General features: G+C 34.7%; 1 protein-coding gene across 2 annotated transcripts in view; it reads right to left on the bottom strand.

Moving 5' to 3' along the window:
• Nucleotides 1–288: 288 nt before the first annotated feature.
• Nucleotides 289–16,071, bottom strand: part of LOC138331733 (mediator of RNA polymerase II transcription subunit 13-like) — a 32,462-nt gene continuing 16,679 nt past the window's right edge. Inside the window, exons 18-31 of one of the 2 annotated variants that reach the window (XM_069279490.1) lie at nt 15,918–16,015; nt 15,396–15,645; nt 14,820–14,879; nt 14,350–14,523; nt 13,633–13,871; nt 12,857–13,039; nt 12,132–12,355; nt 11,690–11,832; nt 11,002–11,270; nt 10,359–10,598; nt 9,913–10,080; nt 9,391–9,497; nt 8,186–8,312; nt 289–6,173 (exon numbers count right to left, since the gene is read on the bottom strand). In XM_069279490.1, the coding sequence (XP_069135591.1) occupies nt 6,153–6,173; nt 8,186–8,312; nt 9,391–9,497; nt 9,913–10,080; nt 10,359–10,598; nt 11,002–11,270; nt 11,690–11,832; nt 12,132–12,355; nt 12,857–13,039; nt 13,633–13,871; nt 14,350–14,523; nt 14,820–14,879; nt 15,396–15,645; nt 15,918–16,015 (2,303 nt within the window). In that variant the 3' untranslated portion in view covers nt 289–6,152. The remainder of the gene's footprint in view (nt 6,174–8,185; nt 8,313–9,390; nt 9,498–9,912; nt 10,081–10,358; nt 10,599–11,001; nt 11,271–11,689; nt 11,833–12,131; nt 12,356–12,856; nt 13,040–13,632; nt 13,872–14,349; nt 14,524–14,819; nt 14,880–15,395; nt 15,646–15,917; nt 16,016–16,071) is intronic. The other variant, XM_069279491.1, reaches the window with a different exon arrangement.

Raw genomic sequence — 16,071 nt, 5'->3', positions numbered from 1 at the left:
TGTAATTGCCATCATGTCATAATGAATATTTTTCGATTCCTTGCTAGGTTATAGAAACAGAATATGTATGCTTTACATGTTGACAGGCGTTATTCTACATTTAGTACAGTCTTAAAATCCAGTCATTATTACAAACTCTGTCCACAGGAGATGGAAAACCTGCTTTAGTCTAGTTAATTACATTGTATTATTTTACTATTGTTAATGATTTCGGATACTTCCTCGAGTTTACTTCCAGTCTGGTTTTTTTCTTTTCAGTTATGTCAAAAATACAACAAAGAGTCCGAATAACATGAGTCTGAATTTTATTTTTTCATGAGCTAGTACCATTCTTGATTTATCTAGCGATGAAAAAATAATCGCTGAATGTACTTGTTTTCAATAACACATATTTCAGTCATGATCATAATATATCAAATTGACAAGTAATGAATAAAGAAATGACACAATTCATGAATTGATGAATTATATTAATAATAAAAATGACATCACAGTTCATCTACACTAATCGTATGTACACAATGAGTTGTACACAAACACTGTTCATTGCTGTATATGTAATAAAACATAGCGACCAATGAGAATCATGAAAATCCATGACCTGGTCATGGCATCATCCAATGAATAGCTTAATGGGCTCGTTTTTGTTCGTTGCCATAGCAACATGAGAATGGTGGCCAAGGCTGTCTTTTTTGTCATTACAAATAAAGAGGAGACAACCTAGCCAATTTGGGGCTCCAATGGGAAGGGCAGTCTGTAATTTTGTCATAGAATTAATACTGTTAACATTCTCGATAAAATGTCATGTAGACAATCCCGCTCACTGGAGCCCCACTACATAACAAAACAGTACAATCATGTATGCATATACAAATATTTTGATATACAAAAATTACACAAAACAATATATATATATTTTGTAAATTTTGGATGATGATTTTCCATCCATTTGCACCTTGCATGCCCGTCATCGACACAGGATCTGCAATAGGATCCCGTATATATACATGATCACATCCTAAAACTGCTCCTGTCGTACATGCTCAAATAAGATTACAAATCTTTGGCAAGTAACCATGACAACAATATTCAATAATCTATAAATATATACACCTTGTGACTTGATATCATTTTGACATAAAAAAATCATTCATGTTTGAAATGTTTCCTCACAGAAAAAACTTCAACACAACAAAATTACTTTTGTTCAATAAATAATATGCAATCTACAACTTTCTATTTGCTAGTCAGCCAGATAACATAATACTAATCGATATAGAGGTGATTTTTCATTTAATAATTTCATAGCTCTGATTAGGTTCATATCAATCCATGTCTAGCAAGACAAAACTTTTCCCAAAATCAATTTGTTTGACTTATCTATTTATAGGAGAATGGTTGCAAACTTGTTTTCCCTTGTTTTTGTCATAATCACCAGACAACAAGAATATGAATTCATATTTCAATATTTGCTTAAGTCATTATCAGTAGTGAAAAGATTTGAAATTACCATGCATTTGATGACTGTACTGACAATCTATTTAACGGTATCTGATCACGAATTACCAAAGATGTCATGCTAGAACAGGAGTGTGTCCTATGAAACTGAGAAGCATTACTAAGTGTCACCAAAGGATATGTAAACGTACTTCCATATACAACACATTATACATGTATACACACTGGCAAAATAATTTCTTGTGACTTTAGTATAGTAGTATAGGAATGCTTCAAAACCAATTCTTTCTTTCATTGAAACCAGTACTTTTGACATATACAGTATCGCATTACAATCATGACGCAAATCTATAGGTTAATACAAGGATTTGATGTAAGCCATTTTCTAGACACTTACTATTCCTTACCATCAATATGTGTTGCTTTTTAACATAATTTGTCAATTGATACGTACGGTTATAAGATGCGAAAAGAGCTTCCTGAAGGTAGAAAAATCATTTGACTTCACTTAAATGATTATTTAATTATCTAACAGTCACCAGTGTGTACAAATGTAAAGGATGATAATTTCCGTTCTCAATTTTGTTTAAATAATTAGCTGCCAACATTTGTAATGAGTAGATATAATGTTTGTGGTCTCAAGATGTACGTATCACTACTGCCATTAACAGAGTTTTAACGGTCCTCTGTTCTGTATGTACAACAATATCAAATCAGTGATGCTCATAATATCTTAGATATATATATGAATAGCTAGTGTTGCTTTGAAAGATAAAAAATCCTGCTTAAAAATTTATTTTCAAATTCAATGTGACTTTCGTAAAGACTAAAGGAAATGTTTATAAATAATATTGCGCCCACTGAAGAAAGGAAAATATGCCATTACAGTCTTGAAGAAATCCATCATAACTGACATTGGACAGGCAGAAAACTACTAGCATTTTTCTCGTGTTTCATCAGATTTTGTTCAGATCTGAATGCCATATTGCTTAAATATCAGTCTTAACACATCATATATATGATTAAGATTCCTACAGTGGTGAAATTAGACAGAATGATAAATACATTATACTCATTTTTCACTTCAATCAAGATGGAATTTATCATAAATTATCATTTTAAAATTAATGGCACAGAGAAAATGTATTTTGGAATTAAATTTTTATGTATTAAAAAATATCAAATTTGAATTGGTTGTAGAAAACATGCTTATCTAAATGGCAATATGGCTAGTATTGCATTTCTACCGATTACTATAATTATAACCAATGAATATGGTTATGTCGCAGCTTTCTTGAGGAAGTGAATTTTATTTAAATGTCTGTGCCATGGCGTCCCACAGACACGTTTTATACTGCTATATTATAAAGGTCTGATATTAGAATCAAAATATGTAGCACTACAACTGAACTATGGTGTGAAACTATCAATATAAACTGGTCATGCAAGGGATTGTAGTTGTCCGTTTGTTTGAATTCAAATAAACAAATATCTTTCATGCATAATGCTTTGTAGTTTTGTCTCATTTCAAATTGTAATATGCAGCAAAATCAAATATTTAACTTTTGCATGTTGTTTTAGTACATACTATGCATGCCTGACTGAAGAAAAAAAAAAGAAGAAGAAAACTTAAGTCTTAAATTTTGATTGTCAAAAATCTTGAACTGTTTTGATGCCCTGAACGTTAACCAATGAATATAATATTTAATTTTGAACCAAGAAACTTGCATCCGACTAGTAGCATTGCAGGACTAGTATTCAAACCAGTCCTTTAGACTTCCATTATTTGCATTTGAGACTTGTCATAGTAATATCTTTCCATAGAAATTGTGACTAGATTCTAACTGTCCAGCTATACATCTATAAACATAATACATATGTAAGCAAACCCAACTAATTTTTGCCATGACTTAATGTCCTATTTTCATACGAAAACTCTTCGATGAAGATTTAATTTCGCGATATAGACTTATAATGTAATTTACTTTCCCTGTAATTTTATTTCTGCGATTTAATACCACCCTCACAATACAAAGAATTTAATTAAATAAAATTGCGAAAGAAAATAAGCTAATTTACAGTGAAGGACTATGGCTAGTTTTCAGCAGAATGGTAAAAATTCTTTGTAGCTTTTGGAATCAAAACGATAATAAATCTCCAGCATGTTTATGTTGGCTTTCTAAGTAGATTTCCTAATTCTCCCTAAAACTAATTAACCTATATATGTTGTTTGGTACAGCTGTATATACCCTAATGGAATGTTCAATACTTTACACTAAAATCTTAAAGACAACAGATAACAAACATCCATGACCATTCAGTACAGCATTTCAACATTAATTCAAAGCGTACCATAATGCTATGAATTGAGACAGTAATTTCGGGTAATTCGGAACAAAATGGTTATTTAATCATGACCTCTTTGTTAGCATTAATGTTAACCCCAGGAATGATTTTAACAAACTTATTCAATGCTGTTCTTGACACCAAGCAAACAGCTGGAGTCTTGACGCTGGACATGGACCCCAACTTTCAGCACTTTCATTATGTATAAAACTTTAAAATAAACATATCAACAGTTGTCAACAAATTAAAGTTCTATTATATTATACAATTATTTCATTGATATAAAATAATTTACACTGTCGGTTCTAAAGCACTGGCACATAAACAATTATTTCATGTTTCCAATATAAATTGCCAGAGTATTGTGCCAGGGTTGCTATTATGAGATTGCACAAGACAATATTATGGTTTGCTATTTTTTGAGCATTTAGATTTGATGAAAAAAAGATGGTCCGAATCAATATTGCTTTCAAATAAGCAAACTGATATTTTGTTCATATAATAAACTAAATACATATGGTGATTTAAGCATTAGGAGAAAGGATCAAATTATCTATGACTTCAGTCAAAATTAAATTGTATCAAGGATGGATACACATGTACAATTGCAAATTAATTTGTGAGTCCATTTTTATTTTTAGAAAGTATTATGTCATTAACTTAAAATGCATACAAATTAATTTTCTACATTCATTTTCATACTGATTTTCAACATTTGAAATCCTCACAAATTAATTTTAATATTTTCTTCATCTATCATTTCTTCTATAAACACTTATGATTATAAAATGAGTTTGATAGTGAATTGAATGATTCCTTTAAAGTTAAGCATATTCTGATGGAATTTTTATTTTTTTCTGATGGATCTATACAACCCTTAATATCATACGTATTGTGAAGATGCATCAAAGAATAAATAAAATTTTACCCAATATCTAAATTCAGCTTGACTTCATTCTATTTCTATAAGACAGAGTTTATTCAATGCAAGAATAAATAAAATTTTACCCAATATCTAAATTCAGATTGATTTCACTCTATTTCAATTTTAAAGACAGAGTTTATTCATCAGAGATTTAAATTAGATAAATTAATGCCAATAATTGTTACCAAAAGCTATCAACATCAAATAACACTGGCTTCACAACTTTTATATTTTGATTTTAAAATGTATCTACGTACCCTTGAAAATATTTGTTTGAAAGCAACATATTTCCAAACCTACTCTTTTTGAGTTTTGTAGTTTGACTAAATGATTGTAGCAAAAATATTTTAACTTAAATAACACAGCATGTCAGTTACATATCACATACCGAAATCCACTTTGATCTTCAAAAATAAATAGAGGGGCTGGGGTGTTGATTATCAAATTGAGATGCATGTATACAAAATGTTAAACACTATCAATTGGGTCTTGGAAAACAAGCAAGCTCTAACAATAAATTAATCTAATTTGTCTCTGGCCTAATACTGCCAGTCTTCTGTTCACAATATTAACAAATAGTCAATATATTTAAACTTGATAATTGCCTCCCTGAGGTTTTCCATTCATTTCATCTGAAATATTTTGCTAACAGACCTTTAATAGTGGGTTACATTCATGACTTGACACGTAATCTGACAATTAACATGCAATCACTTATAGAAATCTCTCGAACAATGCTTGTACAGTGTAAAAAGAAACGAGATCAAAAGTCTATCTCGTCCTGTATCGAGATTCTTGTATGTGGTTAGACCTTACTCATTTTTACCTCCTTCGCATTTTGCACTTAGTACCATAATACATCAGAGCACATTTCATTGTTTGTACTGTACTTCTTTTCACACAGTAGAACCACAACCTTTTATTACATACATTCAACGACATCACTTCTGCTGTCCCAAATGTTTCTTTTTCTTTCGGTAGCACCACTCGTACCATTGAGAAATCAGGTCCATTCTAACCTGTACTCTACTAGTTCCATCGATCACGGAAAAATGCATATAGCACCATTTCTGACGCTCCTCATTTCGTTTGAGAACAAACACTTTTCAACAGCATCACAATATTTAGAAGGACATGTCCTTGCTGTTCAGCCCAACACCTGAGACAGATGCATTCTTTTGAATACTTTCTTTGTAGCACATAAATGTAACAGGCATCAGAGCTCTATCGTATAGCACCACACATAGCTTAGTTCTGTGAACTTTCGACCTGTCTGTCTTGGTATGAGTTTTCAATGTTACAGAATCTCTATCACACAAAGGCATTCAATGCATGGTACATCTGTAGCAACACAACAAAGTGTATAGGCAGACAGGACTGACGGTCATTCTCCACCACGTCATACGTTAACCAAGACAACGAGTTAAAGTTCTCTAACACATACCTACAAACAAAACAAGAGGCTTTAAACATATGTTAACAACAATAAAGAGTTTAAATTCTCAAATACATACAAATACAAGAGGCCCATGGGCCTTAACGGTCATCTGACTAATAGTACAATAAAAAATAGTCGTTTAAAGATTTTAGCCTATTTGACCCCTATGACCTTGAATGAAGATCAAGGTCATTCATTTGAACAAAATTGGTAGCCCTTCATCCCAGCATGCGACAGGCCTAATATCAGGTCTCTAGGCCTCTTAGTTATTCACAAGAACTTGTTTAAAGGATTTTAGCCTATTTGACCCCGGTGACCTTGAATGAAGGTCATAGGGCATTTATTTGAACAGACTTGGTAGCCCTTCATCCATGCATCCTTGAAAGAAGGTCAAGGTCATTTATTTGAACAAACTTGGTAGCCCTTCATCACAGCATTCTACAGGCCTAATATCAGGTCTCTAGGCCTCTTAGTTATTCACAAGAAGTTGTTTAAAGGATTTTAGCCTATTTGACCCCTTTGACCTTGAATGAAGGTCAAGGTCATTCATTTGAACAAACTTGGTAGCCCTTCATCCCAGCATGCCACAGGCCTAATATCAGGTCTCTAGGCCTCTGAGTTATTCACAAGAAGTTGTTTAAAGGATTTTAGCCTATTTGACCCCTGTGACCTTGAATGAAGGTCAAGGTCATTTATTTGAACAAACTTGGTAGCCCTTTATCCCAGCATCCTACAGGCCCAATATCAGTACCCTGGGCCTTGTGGTTCTTGAGAAGAAGTCGTTTACAGATTTTAGCCTTTTTGACCCCTTTGACCTTGAATGAAGGTCAAGGTCATTCATTTGAACAAACTTGGTAGCCCTTCATCCCAGCATGCCACCGGCCTAATATCAGGTCTCTAGGCCTCTTAGTTATTCACAAGAAGTTGTTTAAAGGATTTTAGCCTATTTGACCCCTGTGACCTTGAATGAAGGTCAAGGTCATTTATTTGAACAAACTTGGTAGCCCTTCATCCCAGCATCCTACAGGCCCAATATCAGAACCCTGGGCCTTCTGGTTTTTGAGAAGAAGTCGTTTGAAGATTTTAGCCTATTTGACCCCTGTGACCTTGAATGAAGGTCAAGGTCATTCATTTGAACACACTTGGTAGCCCTTCATCCCAGCAACCTACAGGCCAAATATGAGTACCCTGGGCCTTCCGGTTATTGAGAAGAAGTCGTTTGAATGAAAAGTTTACGGACGGCGGACGGCAGACGGCGGACGACGGACGGCGGACGGCGACGGACGGTGCATGATGACAATAGGTCATCCTGACCCTTTGGGTCAGATGACCTAAAAACACAAGATAAAATATTTCTCCTTTTGCGACTGATACATCTTATTCTGGGCAGCAATGGGAGAATCAAATAAATTCATCATATTTTAAACCAAAAACAGCTTTATTTGTTGTTAATGTCAAACCCTGTAAATCAAGGCTTCAAGATGATGATAAAACTGAGTTATGCCAGTATCAAATTTTGATTGATTTGTATATATACAGTATGAAGTTAGTCAAGACAGTCAAAATACTTCAAGCTTAATAGTTATATGAAATCAAATGAACAGGGTTCACTGTAGGTATTGTAACTTGCATGTAAAATATCAGCTCCATGACAAAGTTTCATAATTTCAGTAATTATTCAAAGTAAGAAAATATGTAAATACATAGAACAAGCAATAATGTGATCTAATCAGGGCTTTTTCTAGGGTCTCTCAGGGGCCGATATTCGGCCCCATTATATCGGCCCCATTCCTAATAGGATTTAGGCTAGAGTTGTCCCAATCTGAAAATATTTTAGATTGGCCTAATAATTGTCCCACCACTTTTGGGATTTGCAATCGAACACACCCAAAAAATGACGGCCATGACAGGTGAGTCAACTGGCCGAGAATGCTGGTAAACTAACCAAGATACAGAGGCAAAACAGCAACCAAGCATGAAAATTGGATTATGAATGGCAATCACCAATTAATTAACACCTTAAGCACAATATCAGAAGTCCTGTCTGTAGGTATTTTTGGCACAAGGCCCACTTTCAGTTTGGTATGGTTAGCGTGTTGTGTCAGTACTGCGATGAGTGACAGCCTAGTGTTGAGGTTTCTTCTGCTATTTAATCAGTCAAACATAAGTTGTAAATTAAACATTTTGCTTGAATCCATACTTAGTGTAATATATTTAATTTTCAAACTTTTTTTTATAATTTACAGAGTTTATTTCTGCGTTGATCAGTTACCTTTGTGTTTTATTTAGGGCAGAATACTTTTCTATTGCAGTTTAAATTACATATTAAAGATAAAGGAGAAGGTACGTTAAGACTCGAATATGGCCCCAAAATTAATTCTCCAGTAAAGAACAACATATTTTGCCATATAACAGTTGAATACATTTGCTAACACATTACATCCCGAAAATATCCCGCATGTGCCAATTATGTTCACTATGACGTCAGCAACATGCAGTTTCTTGCCATTTTTCACAAAAATCCTTGAAAACTCATAATTTTTGAGTGGTTTTCTCTAAAAATGAATGTGGCTGCCTTCGTGGAGCAGAAAGAGATTTTCACACGTTGTGTATCGTGTATTTACGCATATCCATGCAAAATATAAAGTTGCTCCAAGGTGGCGGCCAAATCCATTTCAAGCCTTTTCTAACCTAAAGATGATGAATTTCTAGCAAAATTTGGCGAGAAGAGGAAAATCATCAATTTGATAACGTCATAGGTGGAGCACATCGTGTACATTGTTATAAAAAGTTATGTTTTGATGAATGGCAAGTATGAGAGTATTTGTTGATGTGAAATTGATGTGGATCAGAGTTAATATTTTTCGGCCTGAAAAATTAAGGCCAAATACTGGTCCTATCATATCTACTCCTTTTATATTCTCTTCTACTGAACATGGACTTAATGAATCTTTATTTCCTTCTATATATTTTGAATGGAAAGATAATGAAGAATTAATAAGATTGGCTATTTCCAGTGGGAACACCTAGATAAATCTAGGTACTATTAGTATCTGTCTTTGAAGACAAGATAAAGAGAGATTAAATGCATATTTGGTCATTTTATTGCCTTTTGACAAAAGAACATTTATGTCGATATGCCAATGAATTTCCCAAATTCACACAGGGGCCTTTTCCCAATTTACCTAGAAAAAGCCCTGTCTAAACAAAATCACAAACTCACCTTAGCACATCACAAGTAAGGCCAGAGTCCAAAGGATGAGAGTTTCTATTTTGTGTTGACTGCATGAAGTCGTCATGTTTTTGGGAATTATGTACATGGAGTGCAGCCTGTACAAATATTGAACTATTGTCATATATCATATCTACAGACATTTTACACATTAAAAGAAAAGAAAGAGAACATCATTGTTTTCTAAATGCCTACATTTGATATCTGCTAACAATTTCATAAATTCTAATTTAAAATTTCAAAGCTATATGTCCATGTACGATGAAAAGTTATCTTTGGGTACTATAACTTTAGGAGTGACATCATAAATAATCTGCATAAAATGTAAAATTTCATGCATAAGCAATTCATTTTGAAAACTGCAATCAGCAATTTATATATATTTTTCATTACTCGCATCAATGCAAAGAGTAAAAGAATCACAATAGTTTCTTAATACATGTAGGATTTGTTTCATCAAAGCTAATTATGAATGAAAAAGGAACAAAATTTTACAACTAGAAAGTGACTTGCCTTAAAGCAAGAGAGTCTGTGATTTTCGTTCTCGGGAGCAGATGACCAGAACCAGCGTGGGAGTGGACCATGGCGTGCCGTAGATAAGTAGTACCCCATAGCCAGCGGCTGCTGTAGGAGATTGGGAGCCTCGTCCTGGGGATCAGACCCGGTAGTATTCTGTCCAACCTGTAAGACAGACAAACCAAATGTTATAATTCATCCACAATGTGACATTTTGGGATACTTTGAATATCTCACTTGACTAACAAGTTATTTTCGTGATCTTTCCTGGTAGTTTTGACATAAGATAGATTTAGATCCTATTTAAAACGACCCTTGTAAATCCTCAATTTATCTTACAAGGAACACATATTATGTTTAAAAACAAACCTCACACCCAAACACTTAATTGTCAATGATATCTCACTGAAGAAAGTGAAGTAAAGCCAAGAACATGATCTTACAGAAGAGTGGTCATTCATGCCTCCTATTGAAGGGTGGTGTCCGGTGTCCATGCCAGTTGGTGATCCAGGCATGTTAGGAAGTGGGTCACTCTTCAGAGACTCAAACAAGTTCAGGAAGGACAAGTCTTCGTCTGTATCAGCATTAAAGTCTGTTTCCAAACACTCGAGGATATTGTCTTCCATTAAATTGTGGTTGACTATGTCCATTCCTCCAGCAGGCTCATTTCCACTTGAGTTGGCCTGTAAAATCACAAACACATGTGATATCAGAGGATTCTTTTCACTGTATTATTAAAGTTAAATGTCATCAAGAATGCAATTTAAGAATTTTCACTATCATCAAGAATGCGAATGTGATATACCTTTTTTTTCATAACCAATAAGAATGCAAGCTAGATTTAACATAATTTTTGTCATAAAACGAACCAGTATTTTTAAGATCCTAATTTTATCATTGACAAGAATTCAACACGCATCTTTTTTCAATTGTCAGTAAGAAACTTAAGTTTCAGATCTGAATGCATTTTTACTCTTTCTAAGTGAGAAATTTCCATATTTATTTTTAATAATGTAAAAACTCACAACTAATCACGGCTGAAACAATATGAAAAAAATTCTCTTTGATTACAATTTGAGTTTATACCTGTGCTTTGGCAGAGGTTGGGAAGACGAGTATGTGTGTGACCGAAGTGTCTCGTGGAGTCTGTAGAGGACACTTAGAAGACATCTTTTCCTCGAGCTTAACAGCGTCAGCCATGATATGGAAGGAAGGTTGAGCTTCAAGTGAGACAAGACAGGCACTAAGCACTCCTGGTACATCTGTTCCACTGAGGAGGGAACACTGCACACAGGACTCCTTCACCTGCTTGCTTACCCGCATGATGTTCTTCTTACTGAGCAGGCCAGACCAACCTTTAACACAGAACATTTAATCTTACATTATGACAAGCCTACTGAAATAACAATACACTATTTGTACACAGAATTGATATAAGAAAACATCTACCCAACACCACAAGAACTTTAGTTTTTTTAATGTTTTCCTATTAATTAAGGTAATATAAGGGAAACCCAACAAAGAGATAATTATTTTTGTGTCCAAGTAGATCTCTTCATACCATCATGTTTTATCCGATACAGTTCTGACCTTGAATTGCAGTGCTATTTTAGTGAATTGCGAGATTATTTTAAACTTAATCAATTATTCAGAATGATACACACCTTCATACAATCATGTTTAATCCAACATAATTCTGACCTTGAATTGCAGTACTTTTCTAGTGAATTGCGAGATATTTATTTTAAACATTATCAATTATTCAGAATGATACCTTTCATTTCTCCATGTCCTATTCGTCCGAATCGACTAATAACCAGACGACAGGGGCTAGCCACAACTGACACTACTCCCAGTATAAAGTCCCAGTACTTCTTCAGACCTATCTTCCTTGCCGATGCTTTACGCCGTCTATTTCTACAAGTGAGATAAAACAAACACCAGTTATAAAGAGTCACAATTGGTATATACCACAAATTCCCAGCAATGAAATTTTATAAGGTCTGACTAATCAGGAGTTATTTAATATTTTATACATGCATTTGAATAAATGACAATTTTTTGCGATCTCCGTCCGATCGTAAAATTTGGAGAATGAAGATAAGCTGGTATACAGAATTAAGATGTGTTAAAGACAGCTACTATACTTAATGTACATATTTTATAATATCAAGATGTATTACCTGGGTGATATAAACATGACTATTAATACCTACCTATTTGGTATTTCAATGTTTATTGTACAGGTCTCCATGAGTTCTCCACATTCGTCAGTACAGACACCCAGCAGCCAGCGCTGGTCCTCTGACAGACAGTACACACAGAACAGCACATTACTTTTTTCAATCTTCTCCCCACATGTGGACTCAGCCAGTATAGCCTGCTTGTCCTTAGTAGGGGCCAGAATGAATGGAGGACTGTACAGTCGATGCTTCTCAACCTGGAAATCATAAATAGGTCACATGTTATTTTGAATGTGATATTGATAATAAAAGCATTTGATTACAGTTTCCTCTATATTCAGTGTTGACATGTAGTTATGGTATTTCTGTTCAGAGCTGTAGATATTGTTGAATCTGAGTAAAGGGAGAGCGACCTTTGAGGGAATTCGGATTGAATACCTATTCTCCACCTGGATAACCAACCTATTATAGATATTCAAATATAAAGAAATAATTATATCTGATTGAATCAACATCTTTACTCCAATCTTAAATCCATTTTGCCAATTTTTCTGCATTGCATATTAAGCAGCTATCTGCACTTGAAGGTAGGTATTGATTGGGACATCAAATTTGTGAGTGCATTGTCATAATATTGCAGAGAAAACAATGTTTTCCCCTCTCTAAACAATAACATAACAACAGATACCTACTGCATGGGAAGTAACTCTGTAATATGCACATACAAAATATGTTGATTGAAGACAACTTGTACATACCTCCTTTTTCTTGAGAAGACGCTCGGCTGCAGCAGCTGGACCAAAGCCAGTAAGGGACCTGCCCATCACTGTGTGTACTAGGTTCCAGCCACACATATTGAACACAGAAAATGACATGGACTTTAACAGCTGTGTGTTGCTTCCTTTCTCTGTGTTCTCCAGGATTGTCTTCAGGGGCACCATCTGTGTGGGGGAAAATCATGTTAAATCACAGCACAGGAATGAATTTGATATCTTATTTTGCTAGTGAAACATCGATACAATTTTCTTTCCTTGACAGGACATTAATCGCGATTGTGTGCATATTCTACTGTGCATTCACATTTCCCAATGTCTGGAGCTGACGAATACTTCATGATGGTGTTGTTTTGTTTATGTGGAGATAATGTGTTTCATGAGATGCAAACAATTCTGTTTTCCCAAATCAAGACTACTGAAAGGGTATCAGTATATATATTACTGCATGATTGGCACTTGATCAAGATTGTGATTGTGGGTATAATTTTAATGTCTCAACTCAATATCTGAAGAAGCATCTCCTATATCCTGCATGTAGAGAATGAGAGAATTGTGAATAATAGCAGAGTTTTACTTTAGCATCGGTATATCACATCAGATTATTTTCAAATCGTTTTTCTCTTTTACAAAGTCACTTCCAATCCATAGATGGGTGAAAGGGCCCAAAGGAGCCACAGCTGGTTGGCTGGGGTTAACCTATTACAACATTAAAGAAAGGCCTTCCCTAGGGCTAAAGGAAACATTTCTCTGCTACTCACCTGTAGGTTTATGTTCTGCTGTAGTTGGGGAGGTAGTGTTTTGACAAGGGCCTGGTAACACTTGAGAAGCCCTGTGTGTACGAGTCTGTCGAGACTACTATCCCACTCCTGGCCATAGGTGAAAGGATTCACAATGTATATGACTAGAGCGGGACAGTTGGTGTTCTCGTCCTCGTCGTCTTGTCGACCAAAGCTCATATCCTTCTGGGTCTCGCCATTCTCCTGAGAGGAGGCATTTTCTGTGAAAACATGAAGAAGAAAATTAAGAAGTGGTACCTGGATTATTGTGGGACATGATACTCTAATGCCATTTGGTTTCCCATGGAGAAAATTTTGAAAGTTTTTTTCTTTAATATTACTTGTTGAGGAGAAATGTTCATGCATTTGTCAATTTCTAACAGTGATAACCTTTATAATTTAAATTGCTTTTTATTCTCCCCATTTTATTCACAGGTTTTAAGTTTGTAGAAATCTGACCCTGCATCATTACCATTGGAATAAGATCCAGCTTCTCTTACCAAAATTTTATGGTCCTTCCACTCTTACATTCTACATATTGTTAATTTATCTAAAGAATATGGACTTGCTTCTCTACCGCATAGCCGTGAAAATTGAAAACCCCAAAATCGGAATTCCTCATGTTTAGATAAATTGCAAAAATAACCGCCTATATGGTATTTGGCCTGGCTTTGTTGCCTTTCTGTTCTGATTTCTAACCTTTGTCTTCTGAAGAGTTGGACTGTGGTGTGTTGAATGAGGAGTGATCTGATTGTGAGGTGGGAACAGAAGTAGAGGTGGGTGCTGACGAGTCGGGTGTTTTGTAGCCAGGTCGGTGTGTCGTCGTAGGTTCAAACAAGGACTTCATGTCCATATTTTGTGATAGATATGGTGCTGAAAAACAAGGAAATCAAATGAAGAAAATTAAATGGATATAATAGGTTATATGTATAATCAGACTGGCGGTGTCTTTAGTCAAGATGTTCATTTACCATACCAATTGTATTACGAAACTTTTTCAGACCAATCAGTATTGTTGTCATTATGATATAACTTCATAAAGAAATCTAAAGCTGTTATCTCTAACACAATCTTACTTTTGTTGTTGTTATAAATTTAACAAAGATATGATTCCAAAGATAAACTTTTAAGAACATAGTTTCAAATGCATCTAAAGTGTTATTACTTACATAAGCGATGTAAACAAACTTTTGCGTAGAGTCTCAGTTTTTCAGCTATAGGTGAATCTCCTGCAAAAGAAAAAGAAGTATTTTTAGTGAATAGATACTACCTTTATATATCACTGTTTAATACATGTACAGTATTGAATTACTAATATTTTTAGTGAATAGCTACCTTTATTTATACTGTTATTCATACTGCATGTACAGTATTGAATTACTAATATTTTTAGTGAATAGCTACCTTTATTTATACTGTTATTCATACTGCATATACAGTATTGAATTACTAATATTTTTAGTGAATAGCTACCTTCATTTATACTGTTATTCATACTGCATGTACAGTATTAAATTACTAATATTTTTAGTGAATAGCTACCTTTATATATCACTGTTTACTACATGTACAGTATTGCATCGCTTCCATGTAATTTATCAGACCAATTGAACAAAAGCTGTAGCTCTGGGGTGGTTGCATTTTTTTTACTAGACCTTAACATGATTTGTAACAAAATTGTTGAACTGATTTCTTCCCAATTCCGCGTCAGACAATGAAAGTTTTCATTATTATACACTTCTTACCTATTTGTGTGAACCATTCGTCCACTGTCTCGTTTACAACAGTCTCAGCTGCCTTCCTGCCGACCCGCATGATGCCATCACGGAGAACCTTAGAGGCTGGACAGTGCCTTCCCATCTTTGACATACCATACACTGTGCTGAGCTCTTTAAAGAAAAGCTTCACAGCATTGACAATGTAGTCATTTTCGGGAGACAACACCACGTAGGCAATGTCGCGTGGTTTACCATATGGCTCCAGGAACTGCTTGTCCTAAAATTACAATTGAATACATGTATAAGGCTTAACCCTCAAGTATTTCATTTATCTGCTAAATATTTCTAAAGTTATCATCCTTACACATTACAGGGTTATCAAACTGTGAATAGGTAATATCAAACTTTTGTCATTATCTTTGAAAAATATTACATTACACCCATGTATGATGTAACGATCGTTTGATAACTCTTAAGATAAGAAGGTAGATAACTCTGTAATACACGAATACAGATGATGTTAATGCATGAAGTCAGTGCTACACTTACCCAAAAGTGAAGAGCATGAGGCGAGACAGAGAGCCAGTCTCGGTCGTAACCAACCAGGAATGATGGAATTGGCTGGGGAGCAGAGTTTTCATCAGCACCTGCAGTATGATTGAACAATAGTCATTACAGCTGTATGCATTAAGGTAGTTTGATA

Source organism: Argopecten irradians, chromosome 9 (assembly GCF_041381155.1).
Source record: "Argopecten irradians isolate NY chromosome 9, Ai_NY, whole genome shotgun sequence".
In the NCBI taxonomy this organism is placed as follows: Eukaryota; Metazoa; Mollusca; class Bivalvia; order Pectinida; family Pectinidae; genus Argopecten; species Argopecten irradians.
Note: the sequence above shows the minus strand (reverse complement) of the source record. Positions and strands in the feature narration are given on the sequence as shown.